We start from the raw sequence: 14,416 nt of genomic DNA on the forward strand, positions 1-14,416 counted from the left end.
ATTGCACTCAAATACTTATTATTTGCGGTGCCTTTATGTTATATACCCTTTTCTGACGGTTTTACCCTTGGGTCTTCGCGCGGAGGCCGCGCGCGGACGGTAATAAACCCAGTTCGCGCGCTCCCCTCGCCCTTTTCACTCGGCGGCTGCCCATTTGTGTACCCACATTTGTTCTTTTACTTTGAACACGTGCAAATGTTTCCAATATAGAAATTGAGTTTTCCCGAAATAAGTCATCTATGCGATTGGCTCGCTCTTTTCTAACCGAGACAAGTCTCCCTTCAGCATTCCTTGTCGAATTGCCGAAGGACGTTCACGGAGTAGTAGCTCAGTTATGGATACAACGAAAGTGACTTGTCAACATTTACATAGTGTGGTCTTCGCAAATAGAGAGAGGACTATTAACAAAGTTTTTATACATGGAGCGGGAATTGTGAAACATGACATTCTTCCTATTGGACAACTTTCTGAAGAGGCATTGGAAGCCCGACACAAGGAAATTAGAAGATTAGAACACATCGGGAAAAACATACCAGAAAATTTAGTTTTTGGACTCTAAATTTACCTTATGCACAACTATTTAATAGCTTTAACGTTGATAACGGTAGAAAAATTCTATTTTTGCCTTCATATTTCCATGGCAGAAGGTAGGCGTGCCCCTGTAGAGTTTGCCTTCCGCATCACATTCACCTATTTTAATTTTTATCGCCCTTCTGAACAATATTGTGGCCTACGTAATCCTAAAAAAGTTCTATTGCATCTTTAAAATACACAATTTGTAAAAAGTTTCGTTAATTTACCAATACTTTAGACTGTAGAGACTTTTGGCCAGTTTTTATCGACTTTAGCCCACTGTGGCGCCGCATTGAACTTCGGTACACATGCTGCATTTCTCTCATGCGGAACATTCTTCTCACGCAATGAAAAATTATTTGAAATGAATATAACACCGTTTTAGCAGCCTTTCAACTGTTTTAGAGTGTACTAAACTAAAATTAGTTTTCGTGTTGCGTAGTATTTAATTATTTGTGCGCATATTTTGAAAATTATTAGGCTAAGTTGGTAGGCAAAAACAAGTTTTGACTAAAGCAAGGTATTATTTGAATTACTTACCATAATTTATTTTTCAACTTGTATATTGGAATTCCAAAAAAAAACTCCTGAATTAAGTCTCTGTAAACAGAACTTCTTCGGTTCAATCTGCAGTTTAAAAAAAAATTGATAAGTATAATCCATGTTAGTTAAATTTCTTGGTTTTTACATGCGTATGTTTATAATATAGTGAAAAAACACAGATATAGTTGTAAAACCCGCATTTCAGTTGCATTAAAATCGTAGACATGTACTATTAATTTGAAAAATGGTAAAATATAAAAATAGTATTTTCAGATTTCATTTTCCTCAAAACTTCAATAATACGACAGTTTATCTTTTTAATGGAACTGCAGCATACAGAAATTGGTTTTAGTTGGTTATAATGAGACGTATCACCCTTATAGATACGGCGAGTCACTCGCTGTCTACGGGATAGGCGCGGCGGGGTTATTTTTTACAAAAATAATTTTACAGCTAAAAGAGGAATGATATCAGTATACGTTTTCGTGCGTAGATCAGAAGCAGGACGAGTCACCATATTTACAATTTAGTTCAATCGAAAAAGTAAAATAGGAAAAAATATTATTTTACAAAATGCGCGGCAATTCTCCTTCATTTACTCCATAGAAATCTCCCGTCAAAATAGCCATCCTTGATTCTCCAATTTTCATTATTTCACCATTTCGGCGCTCAAAAATGCCAACTTTTTACGATAGGCAAGCTTCCATGTACACCCAGTATCGTGAGTCCGTAGCTAAACGCACTGAGTTTGATTTTGATCAACGTGTCTGTGATTGAATTCCTTGGAGGGACGCGACGCGTCGCGACGTTGCCTCGGAGACTCTTTCCAAACAGGGCTCGCTCTTTACTCGCACCAAACAGAAAAAAACGATGCACTGGAAGTCTGCATTTTCTGAACCTTTATTAGCGTCTGCGATTATAGCGACATGCATATTTCTCAGCACCTTATTCACTTCTATTTGTATCCTAGATACGTCCTGTGCAGTGTGCATTCCAGGTGCCGAAAATCGTTTTTTTTCTCATTTTCCGTCGTCTGTCTGCCCAAGCAAATGTACCGAGGCTCAGTGTTGTATTTCTATTAAAAGGTAAGTTCTTTTTATGAGTATCGGGGATTTCGCCTGATGCGTCAACCCCCAACCTGGAGAACCAGGCTTTATTTCTGCCGTGCCCACCCTTCTCCTGGTTGATCACGGCTAAAGAGCCGCGTCTGTGCTGCCTCCTTGGCCCTCGATGTCTATTTCAACCGAATCCGTTGGTTTGAGACCAGTGGACTCTCCACCGCCACCCTTGCTCTACCGCCACTACTGGCTCCCCCGAGAGCTCATTCATATATCATCTCAATTCACTCACTCAACAACTCATTCATATATCGATAAACCGCTGAATATTAGAGGTTAACCTTCATTTCAAACTGGTGATATATTTATTTTACCATGAAATTCAATGAACTACAGAAATATTCTCAGGTTATAAATTTCTGAAAAATCTGGACTCTGGGAAAATCATGTCACCGAAAGGATCGTGCATTATGGAATTGTCGCCGAAGACCTAATTAATGGAGGGTTTGGAAATATTAATAATATTATATTATTTTAATATATAATAAATTATATTTTATTTATAACAATATTATTATAGTAAATAAAATAGATAATAATATTATTCTAGTAAAACGGCGCATATACAAAAGGTCTGAAAAATGGCGTCTTCCCACTTCCAAAAACACAAAAGCTGAGAAAAATTCTCGGTGTGAATAAATATTTGAATGCGAGTGTTCGCTGATGGAATAATAACAACCCAAAATATTTTCTCCGAGAAAGCATTCTTTGGCGTGGTTTTCTCATTACACTGAAAAATTAGTGACTAAAACCAATGACTTACATGCATTGAGAGTAAATTTTAGAAGGCTATACATGACCCCAAATGAGGTTTCTGGTCTGACTTTTTTGTAGTAAATCACACTGGGGGTATACGTCCAAGGTTTTTTTTCATGCGTCAAATCAATGCGTAAATAAAAATCATTAATTTTCATTCATGTCATTAATTTGCCATAGATTTTGATGATGCAAAGAATATAATCTACAAATTTCATGGTTGCATCTCCAATGCCACGCAACGTATGTATCTGAACACAAGAGGCATCCACAATTTTGATTCTTCAGGGAAATGAAAGGTACGGGTTTTCGTCATTGTTTTTTTTCTGCGAGGATCACATCCTATCGACTATGAATGAGAGACATTTCTGCTCGAAAATGAATTCACGAGTCGCAGGAACGATTTGTCCGATAATATGATTCTCTGGTTGCATACGCACAGGATGACGCGTCTCTGGAGAACTTTCCTGCTGAAACTAGTTTTTGCGTATTTTTTATTAGGAGTCTGCGATATTGAATGGTACTTCTAGTCAAACTTCAGTCCTTGTACTGTCCGTGTAATCTTCGAGTGCCATGTTCGCTGCGGTGCTTTCGTCGTCCGATACCCACTACTGATGTAAGCACAGGAGTTGAGTCGTGTGCGCTAAAGGCGAAATGGGTGCGTGCGTATATGTATTGCGGGGGAGAGGCCGACGAGCGAGGATATTCCTGTGAAGCGCGTGCGAGTGGGTGCAGAGCGGAATCGAGAGTCGTAGGAAATGAATGGTCTGGTTAATTTGGTCCCCGGGTATGATGTAGCCTGTCGAAGTGCAGATTCGGAGACATTTTCCTCCGCTTTCCAGGGCTGTACGGACCAATCGAACCACTAATGCAAACCCTCCCCGAAGTATCAAGGCCGCGGTATCCACGGAATAGCCGCCATTTTGGATGAGAGGGGCAAGGGGAGGGGATTTTCTTTCGAGTCGATCGCAACGCAGCGAAGAATGTGGGAAGGACAGGCGAGGGGCATCGCGCGGGGGGATGTCGTCAAACCACTCCATTTCAAAGTCCAACAATTATTAATCACTAAAATCCTGTCGAAACAGTATGTCCTTTAAATACATAGCGCAAAGATCATATTTGGACATTTCAACGGCGTTACGGAAAGTAGTTTGTTCGGATGAGTGCGACTCTCAGCGCCCCTATCGTTGAAAATAAATCATCGGGTGTTCTTTTCAAAGAGCACAATTAGTGGTGCGAGTTGATTGCCGCAGGAACTATAATTTTGATAGGAAAATAATAATGTAGTTCCGCTAGATTCGCAATCGGGACCACTCCGCTATCGTACGTTTCAACTTCACCCCAGCTAATGTGTGCGTGTGTGTGAGTGAATTGCGAAGCATCCCATGATAATGTGCTGACCAGTTATGAGTTATTAGAGTTGTGGAATATAATTTTTTTCGTCCGCTGGCTGCCATGGGCTCCCGCGTGGAGGCACTTGAGTCGCTCTGTCTAGTGCTGGACACCTGACCGGTTGTGCTCTCATCGATATGCTCCCCTCCAAGGAGACGGCTATCTAGCGTTGACTTCGCTTCTAGTAAGCACACCGCAAAAGCGCCGACGCCGACGCCCGCCCCCGGGCGCAACGGATATATATATACTAGCTGACCCGGCGAACTTCGTACCGCCTAACATTAAATGAACTTATAGTTTAGTTGCACCATTTATAAAGAAAGAGCGGCTGTATCGTTTTAATCATATTTGATTTATTTTAAATTAAATGAGAAAATATTGATGAAATAAAAATTATAAGCATTCAGTTGTTGGCTATTTGTGTTAATAACCGTAAAAAAATGTTTTTAGGTCTAAGTCCGTAGCGTGAACTTGGCTCGTTCACGGGGTAGGTTAACGCAACGCTAGACCGACGCTTGACTGGTGCTCAAAATAGTGTAAGAAAAGCCCCTATGAAGCAGCATTCGTATCAAATGACTTTAGGCGCGCCAGTTATAGTATCTCTGTTTGGAAAAAATACACTGCGTAAACGTGCTGCATGCGTAAACGCACCACGGTGTGCCCTACACATTCGAGTTTAATGTCTTACGTCAAGCGCCTTCTGATAAACAACAGTTTTTGTTTTGTTATCAGGCGCAAGATAAAGCGAATTAAGCTAAATAAAAATAGCGAAGCGAAGCAGGGACGCAGCGAGGGAGGTTTTTCGGGGTTAAAACCCCCCCAAATGTTCAGAGAATCTTTTTATAAAACATTTGGTTATTTATAATAGGGGGACGGATGAGTCACAAAATATTTAACTGTTCACACAGCCGCAAAACCTACCATTGTGAACCTTTTATCCTAAAAAATGTCTGGGGAGGGCCCCCACACCTCTCGCTTACCTTGGCGAGTTTTCTATACCCTACAGACCCGCCAGTATTAGCTGCGCCTATCCTTAATTCCTAGCTGCGCCCTTGAAGCGAAGGAAGAAATACAGCGGATGGTTTACCGACTCGTAAACATACCACATATTATTTACCATTTGAAAATCATGGGTTTTCACTGACACATGAGACCAAACATCACAAAACTGAAAGACTGACCATGCGATTTGTTAATTGTTATCACGAATGCAACACGAATTGGAAATTGAATACGTTTAAGCTCAAAAGGGCATTTAAGTTGGGATCATGGAATCTTTGATTTGAGAACTTCCTCATCTTTGAATTTTACTTTGAGTATAGTGGCGTGAATCACTTTCATTATCAGTTTTTTAATAACCAAACACGTTCCGTTGGATAGTTTTGGTTGGTTTAGGTTTCGAAAGATCATGAACACAGAGCCTATCTTTAGCTGTAAATCGTGCCGTGGTAAGCCAGGTGCATCCAAGGACTTTAAATATTTAGATAAATAGTTGGTGACTTCGTCTTCGTTTATTACAAAGTTAAAAGATTTGAATTCATGCAGAGTACACGGACATAACTGATAATCAACAATTGCTTGGAGATTTGTTTACACACACGGTAGTTATGTGTTTGTTTACAACTCAATTCGAGCTGAGCTTACCTCTAATTCAATTATTTTAATACTATTTTAATATTACTTTAATATTTTAACATGTTTGAACATTAATTTTTTTTAATATTGTTAAAAAGATCAGTCAATGCATTAGTAAAAACGAAAAAAAATCTTATTTTTTTGACCGTCTTAACAATCAACTTCTAAAAACATATCTCTAAGATAAAGTTGAATTTTTTTGCCAAATTTTCCTATTTTTAATGTCCTATATGTTACCCGGGGCTGAGACGAATCCACAGAGCCAAATGTCACTAAAATCGGTGCAGCCGTTCTTGAGTAATAAGTGTTCTAACTAACACGATTTTTGACTTTCTTTTATATATATATAGATATATATAGTATAAGATATGTAACTAAAATAAAACTATATTTTCAAGGAAATAATCTCACGAATCCCATGTCTCTCCCCACCCCCCCTAATTATGATCCTGAGTACGCCCTTGATCGTTGGATTGCAGCTTTACCATCTTCTAAATGTAACATTATGACGTACCGCATACAGCATTAAAAATAGGCGACTTCAGAGTGAAATAAATACGGTGTGGTAGGCATATCAGGAGATTTATTGACGAATTTGGCCTAAGATGATCTGTTGCGATGGCCAGCGTCCGTTGCCACGCGACCCCCTCGCCGATAAGTAAACACCAAGATCATCCTCTTCACCGCCATGCGACCTCGACGGATGCCCCACTCCACGGCACCAACGTACAATAAACAAACTTTGGAAAGCACAATGCGAACACGGCTCTGGCCTTAAGGCGAGGAAAATAGCAGATGTTTAATGAGAAACAACCGCAGAGTGTACTTTTAATTGATTTGTTGTAGGGGCGAAGCCCTTAACTAGGTGCTTTGCATTTTTCGTTAACAATTTTCCCCTCTTTATTAGACTTCCACATCTGTTTCTCTTTATTGGGATTTCACACCGTTTCTTAAAATCTACCTTTTCTTCTTTTAAAGTACATAGACTTAAATTACAGCTTTGTAAAAATATAAAAATAGTTCCATTCTTTGAGTGTTGTTGCCATGTGTCTCTGACGTCACTCCTCTTCCATTAATACTTACATTACTATGCACATTAGCTGCACCTCATCTCGCCATTCAGCTCCACGTGTCTCGAGAGAGGAAGTCCATACAATCAACTATTGCCCCAAGATATTATAATTTATTCTGATTCTGGCCGAAAAGCATTTGGCCCTAAAATTTGTATACAACGATGCATATCATTTGGACGAAAGATGGAAAACAAAACAAAGACGATATTAATGTAAACACATGTAGAGGCTTCTAATGTGGAGTAATCTGTATTTTTTAGTAGTCGATATCGTCTGCGCGGGCCTCTTGAACATTGAATAGGTGGAAAAAAGAAAGCGGATGCAGTGTTGGCCTCGGTCACTACGAAGACATGAAAGCGTTGGAAGAGGCGTGCTAAGCATGTTGGAGAAGGAGTCGGTTGCCGATATTCCCCTAAACCATCGACATTACTTGAAGATATTTTCATTTCCCTTATCAGCAAGGTGAAGGGTAGAATAAAACGCCAGGATACAAACATGAGGCCGTTAATTTTCGCAAGGAAAATATTATTTTCAAACGATGGATATTGCAGTTGATATGATGTTATGAATAGCCCGCCTTAGTGTTGTAACGTGCATTGAAATCACGATTTTTCTCTCTGAATCAAGCCAATCCGTAGCCAATAATCATAGTGTTCGAAACGGGCGGTTCTAGTGTTTCACAGTTTGTCATTCTTCAAGCTGCCCTACAGAATCGCATGCCCCAATCAAAGCTCACCTGTGGAATCGGCCCTTATACCTGAAGTAATTCTTTTATATATAAGAATGGTGGAAGCATGGATTCAAAAATAAACTTTGCTGTATTCCACACAGTAATATTGAAAAAAACTCAACCAGTCTCGACCTCTCCAGGTGATTATCAGAGGATGTGGACGATAATAAAATTGACCTGAAATGGTGGAAACCGAAATGATAATGACAAGAAAAGGCCGAAACCGGTTGATTTTTAATACATACTTTTTGGAATAAAACAAAGTTTATTTATCTTTAATATGTTTATTTATTATAATGCTCATGTAGACGATAAATAAGTGTAACTTATGTGTCATCGCTTGGCGACGCTTTTTTGTCATAGGACCTAGTGATTGGTTGGCTTCATGCAATTGGAAGGAAATTTAGAACATGTCTGTCCATTTGGACCAAACTGATTTTGATACAAACGATTGGACCAAAAGCAAGTCGGATACAAATTTGACCGTAGGAGACGGTGCGCGACCGTTGTATCAACATTTGATACAAAAATATGCTTAGCAATATGACCGAGGGATACCGGCTCAAGGGTCTCCTATGTCATTTCCTCACTTGGAGTGACCGTAACGACAATTGAATGCTAGACTATTTGGATGGCTATGGCAAAGCTACAAGATTGTCCATGACAATGTTTTTCTCCTTAACGAGCTTTGTGAACCAAGTTAGAGATACATTTGCCCAATTAAATGATGAAATTTAAAGTTTAAAAACACATTATGCCAGTGAAACATGGACTATTACAACAGCGGAGAAATCCAGGATGGAGGTACACGAAATGTGGTTTTAAAGAATAATGATGAAGATTCATTTACTGATGAAAGCTCGAACTCAAGGGTGATTCTAAAGTTTAAAGCAAACAGTATAGGTGGTTTACAGGTATGGATACGGTTGGATCAAGGATTTCTCAAGCGATCGTGAACAGAGGTTTCTTATGGATGGATTTACCACGGATACAATTCAAGTTATCTCAGGTGTAGGCCAAGGAAGTGATATAGGTCCTCTTTTTTCCTCTTTACAGTAATGACATAACCACCGCAGTCACGATTAAAATCTGCCTCTTCGCAGATGATTAATTGCAGCATACAGAGAACTAGAAAATTGTTATTATTAAATAATTCAGTATGGATCCTCATTCAAATATGAGTCGAAAGTTGGAAGCATTCGACATAGATACGCACGTAATATTTGAAAAGGACCTCGCTGCCATAAATGATGAGTGGTGAGGCACAAATGAGTATGCAGTGGGAGTCGTGAAAAATATGGTAATGAATTTTCGGGAAAAGGATGTCTCTTCAAGTAGAAGTTACTCCGCTAACGGGATTCAACTCTCGAATGCCTAGTTCGTAGGACTATGTGTAGGTGTCACCTTTGCTCGGGATCTCTCATGGATTAAAAATGTGCGCAAAGCATTGAGGGAAATTCTGCCGTAAACTTGATTCCTATAAAGAATTCTCATGCCATAGAGAGATGAACGGGGACTCGTGATTGGTGACTCTAGTAAGTCCTCACCTGGAGTATGCTGCTGGCGTGTAGGACTCTCGTGAAGTGAGACTGATTGCTGAAATCAATAGGTTAAAGTGCACGGATGAGTTGTCACTCCTTAAAAGGTGCAGCTTTTCCAATATTTCAGGCAAGTTAGAATTGGAATGTGTAAAATTAAATGGCATCAAAAGGTCTATAAGTAAAAATATTCCATGGGATAGGTTCGCGATTGGGATCCGTGTGAGGCGAAATACTCCCTTAAGGCCGTTCTACACGAGGCACGGAATTGCGCAGGTTAGAGCTGCATTAATGTCTAAAATGGCATGGAATTGCACCAATGCATGAACGAAATTAGAACAGGGACTATTTTGCCGTCTCGCATCCACGCATTCTCGCATGTGTTCTAGCAATTCACCGCTTTACACGACGCAATTTTGATTGCGCCTTCACACGTACGTCAGACTGCGCAATTCCGTGTACCGTGTAAAACGGCCTTTAGGCTGCGGAGTTACTGACGCATGGACGGATGATTGCCACACAATTAATCGCGCTGTTTTGGCAGCGGATGAGTGCACGTAGAATGATAAATATCCACCATCTGCCACACACCTGCTATCAGAGGTCAGTGCCGTAGCAGAAGGACAAATGGGTGGCGCCACGGGGCAATAAGGTTTCTCCGAGGGACACTTATTTGGGCATTCAGTTTGCTCTCATCAGCACTACTTGAGCCGAGGTCAGGAGAGGCATTTCCACAGCAGACGAATTGCGATCATTTTGCTGATTCATCCAGCGCTTCTATTCACGTTCCAATGGAAGTTCCATCCATACCAGTCGCTTTTGGTTGATCGCCTGGTGTGTGCTAGTGGTTGTCCAATCAAAGGGTTCATTTCCAGCGCTAGCCTTTGGGAGTAAAGATCTTCGAAGTGAATGATATCCTGAACGTAAGTAACTCAAGTGTCCGTGGCTCAGATGGAACACCCCTGTCAAAGACATAGAGAGAGAGAGAGGTTTTGAATTGTGTGGATGAAGAGAGAATTTGAAAGGAGAGAATCTCAGGGCGAGCACGATGCGATTCAACCCTATACTTATGCATTTCGCATTACGATCGTCTTTGTGCTAAGTAAAAACATCGGAGGGACGGAGGAGGATTCGAATATTACGTCCTAGAAATACGAAAAGGAGCACTCGATTTCAAATTGAAGTGACGCACCGGGCTCTACGCATAAGTAAATAACCATTTTACCCACCTGCAACAGCACTGTCTCTTCTCAAAAAGGCAATGTATTGTCAACAAACAAACGTGCAGTTACGAAATGCGTCGGAAAATAGGTGGATAGAGGTGATCGAAAATACAATTTCGAGAAAGGTTCCTCTAAATATTGAAAATAAAGAAATAAATTAGTACGTACTGTAAAAACAAGTAAAAATTATTATTACTATTTATGAATTACTACTTATAAAAAATGGCCCATCATCAAATGTACACATACACAAAAATTAGCGTGCCTGCTCAGTCAGTAAGTAATAAGATTGATTATAATACTCTAAAAGATAATTTCATATTTTAAGTCAATGAATCTCCTACGCCTTTTACATAACACGGTTCAAAGGAGAATTAAAATTACTCTGTCGATGGAACGAAGGCCTCAAAAGCAGAGGGGCTGCAGCCATCAAGGTATTTCCCATTCTTGTCAGCATCATCACGCTCTGTGAAGACCAGGTCGCCGGTTACCTGGCCGACGGTTGCCCGGACGATGACCTCCGAACCCTCCGCCTGAATTCAACGACTGAGAGCCCGCGTTTGCAGCACTGCCCGACGCACCGCCGCCAAAGCCACCCTGTGTAAAGGACTGCGTTCCCGCGTTAGCCGCACTGCCGGAGGCACCGCCCCCTAGGCCACCGGCGTTGAAGGACTGCGTGCCAGCATTGGCTACGCTCCCAGCGCCACCGCCATCACCACCGAATCCGGACGTGAACGACTGCGACCCCGCGTTGGATGCGGAAGCGCTGAATCCATTGCCGGAGTTGAAGGACTGCGACCCAGCGTTTGCCGCACTGCCGGAGGCACCGCCACCGAAACCACCCTGTGTAAAGGACTGCGTTCCCGCGTTAGCCGCACTGCCGGAAGCACCGCCCCCGAAGCCACCGGAGTTGAAGGACTGGGAGCCCGCGTTAGCCGCACTGCCGGAAGCACCGCCCCCAAAGCCACCGGCGTTGAAGGACTGGGAGCCCGCGTTAGCCGCACTGCCGGAGGCGCCGAAACCGGGTCCGCCGAAGCCAACGTCTGGCCGGTTGTTATTCCGCCTGGGGTCCGCGGCACGAGGGGTTCTGAGCAATAAGAGCAGTGGGCCCTCTGCAAGAGAAAGAGCAACCAATCAGACGAGCAATGGAAGAGATGTAAAGAGACGTGAGGATGTCGCTATCCCGCAGCAGGGAAAAATAACACTTGCATACGAAATTTTACCGGTAATTAACCTCACTTAGGGTTACATCCATGCCAAATGTACTTGAGCTCGTGCACTTACGAACTCAGTCCACGCTTTAATACTCAAGTATTAGAGTATGCAGATAGTGTAATGCGCCGAATCGGGAAGGTATCGCCAAATTGAGTATGCTGTGTGAAGGGAAAAATCCTGCCAAAAGCAATCGAACGCAGCCGATTGCTGATGTCAGCACAGACGAGGCCCTGTCGACTGTAGCGCCGCCAACGGAACTTGGACTGCGAATTCAAGAGAGCGGAATGAAACGGAGACTGTGTTGTGTGGCCTCATGAACACCACATTACTAACGTTTCCATTCTTTGCCTTTCCGGAGATCAGTGTTGATGAATATATGTGTTCTTTTTAAAGAGCGTAATCCTTGAAAGATGATGTTCCTCACGCGCCACACAAAGTTTGCATTGACATTTATATCGGTGCTGATTGCAGAAATTGTGAATCATTGCATTGAAAAAAGGCTAAAAAAGTGTGTACTCTGGGTTTCAACGTGAGGATAGCGATGGACTTCGAGAGTCCTTTCAATAATAACCAACAATCGTATGTAATAAATGTAAAAGGTGTCCATTCCAAATGTCCTTCGACAATGCTGGCACCACAAGTGTGGGCTTCTACTGGCACTTGTAAGTGCTTCCGTCCGAAAGTACAAATGACACGCTATTTGATTCCGCGCGTGAGTCTCGCTTTGGCGAGGCGCATCGTCACGGGCTGTTAACAAGGAACATTGTTGATACAATTATGTATGCATGTGATTATATACTTGTGAAATGTGTTCGAGATGAGCGCATATATCTCTCCCTAATCAGTATTAACGGGCTGTAGTGAGATGAGTCTGAAATGAACTGGCAAAATAGCCCCTAATTCTCTAATTCCAAGCTCGAACCCTCACAACTTCTGCATGTTCTCAGAGCTAACCTGCGCAATGACGTGCCACGAGTAAAACGGCCTTAAAAAAGGACAATGCAATTTTCTGTGACTATCATCCTTGTGTTGGTACAAGTTTTCGTCCCCTGGCAGCGGTACCATCGCTCTGAGGTTCACAAATTCATTTGAGCGCATTGCGTTGTATTTGAGAGCATTGCGTCGTCTTATTATTCGCAATATTTAAAAGTTGATTGAATCTACGTGGGATTTGGTCGCTTTGCAGTGTCAACGTATTGTTTATTTAATGTCTACGATAGCCTCATGGTCATTATTATCGATAATACTGCAAAAACGTTCAGGCTTCAATGAAATTGCCTGGGTTTAAATTATTATCCTCTAAATCACTCACAGTTCTCCAAAGAATGTTTTTTCCTTTGCACCCTTCTGGGGGGGGGGGGGGATCTGGATGAAATCGTAAGTTTCAGTCGAGGCGAATGATTCGCGAGGGCTCAAATCCTATCTAGTAGAGTGATGGTGATGCGCGTGCGCAGTGAGAATGCCAATTTGGAAAATGACATCGAGCGAATTACGGAGAACTTCAAAGCGCAAAGTTTTCCGTCAGTAATCCAATTCTATATTTTGATTGGTAGCTTTTGAAAAAAAACTATAAGATCAGTTTGAGTAGATTAGGCAATTTCTCCTGGAATGTATAAATGGTGTGCAGAGAGGAGAAAATGCGAAGTGGATGAAGATTCAACAGATGAGGTTTTTCCGCCCGACCAAGGTCAACAGGAGGAGGGGGGGGCAAGCGGGCGGACGGACGGGTTTGGCTCGGGGGGGGGGGGGGGGGGCAACTAATAATGAGGGGGGAGGAGCAACGCGGACGATCGCAATCACGAGGATTCGGTGGAAAGGACAAATGAGCCACGGCCACTCATCCCCATGCAGCCGTTCTCTCGCGAGCTTAAAGCAAGGCAACGCGGCAACTACTGCCCACTTGTCGTGAGTCGGTGACGTAATTACGGGTTCGGGTCATTTGGTCGCTTCATAAAGGGAAGGAATCACTAAGAAGCGTGCGAAGAACAAGGAAACGTGCGAGGTCCATGCAAAAGCCAGGTCATAAGCGGTCACGTGCTCTTTCAGCCAGACTCATAGGAGCCGAGGAAACCTTTCATTTCTGCATGCGCTTCTAATGCAATGGAATGCAACTCTTGCCAAGATTGGTCTCACTCGGGGGAAAGACCTCTTTAGGTTGGCAGCACTGCACACTTGCCTTGTTGCTGTGAGTGGGCCATGATTCCCGCGACGGCCAAGGCGCACAGCACGCACAGGGGGGCTAACTTCGCCATGTCGCGCCTCTCCAATTGCTCTGCTGCGGCACAAAGAGCAAGAACAAGACAGTTGCCGTCAGCGGCGATAGGCGAGGCTTTTATATTCATTCATTCTCCCGGCGCATGCGCTATTGGAAACGCCCTCTCGCCGCCGCCAATGCCTCTGGCGGCGGTCAAATGAGGCTACCCAAGGTGGGGCCTAGGCCTAGGAGAAATACGGCTCATTTCGGGGCCTCCCAAATATTCATTTCGCTTCATTCAGCCCGATCACCTTGAGAGAAGGCGGGTGGTGGGGACTCGCCGGTAATTGGCGAAAGAGCGGCCAGGAGGAAAGAAAACATGCCAAGAGCAAGTTGCACTTGATGGGGGAGGGAGATACAATCGAA

At 42.6% G+C, this 14,416-nt stretch overlaps 1 protein-coding gene across 1 annotated transcript; it reads right to left on the reverse strand.

The window, feature by feature from the left end:
- Positions 1-10,746: 10,746 nt before the first annotated feature.
- Positions 10,747-14,113, reverse strand: LOC124154744 (keratin, type II cytoskeletal 2 epidermal-like). Its single transcript, XM_046528649.1, has 2 exons — positions 13,973-14,113; positions 10,747-11,693 (listed from the first exon to the last, which is right to left on the reverse strand). The coding sequence occupies exons 1-2, from the start codon at positions 14,046-14,048 to the stop codon at positions 11,041-11,043; spliced, it is 729 nt and encodes a 242-aa protein (XP_046384605.1). The 5' UTR covers positions 14,049-14,113; the 3' UTR covers positions 10,747-11,040.
- Between the last annotated feature and the right edge of the window lie 303 nt (positions 14,114-14,416).

The sequence above is a fragment of the Ischnura elegans genome, chromosome 2, assembly GCF_921293095.1.
Source record: "Ischnura elegans chromosome 2, ioIscEleg1.1, whole genome shotgun sequence".
NCBI classification, from domain to species: Eukaryota; Metazoa; Arthropoda; class Insecta; order Odonata; family Coenagrionidae; genus Ischnura; species Ischnura elegans.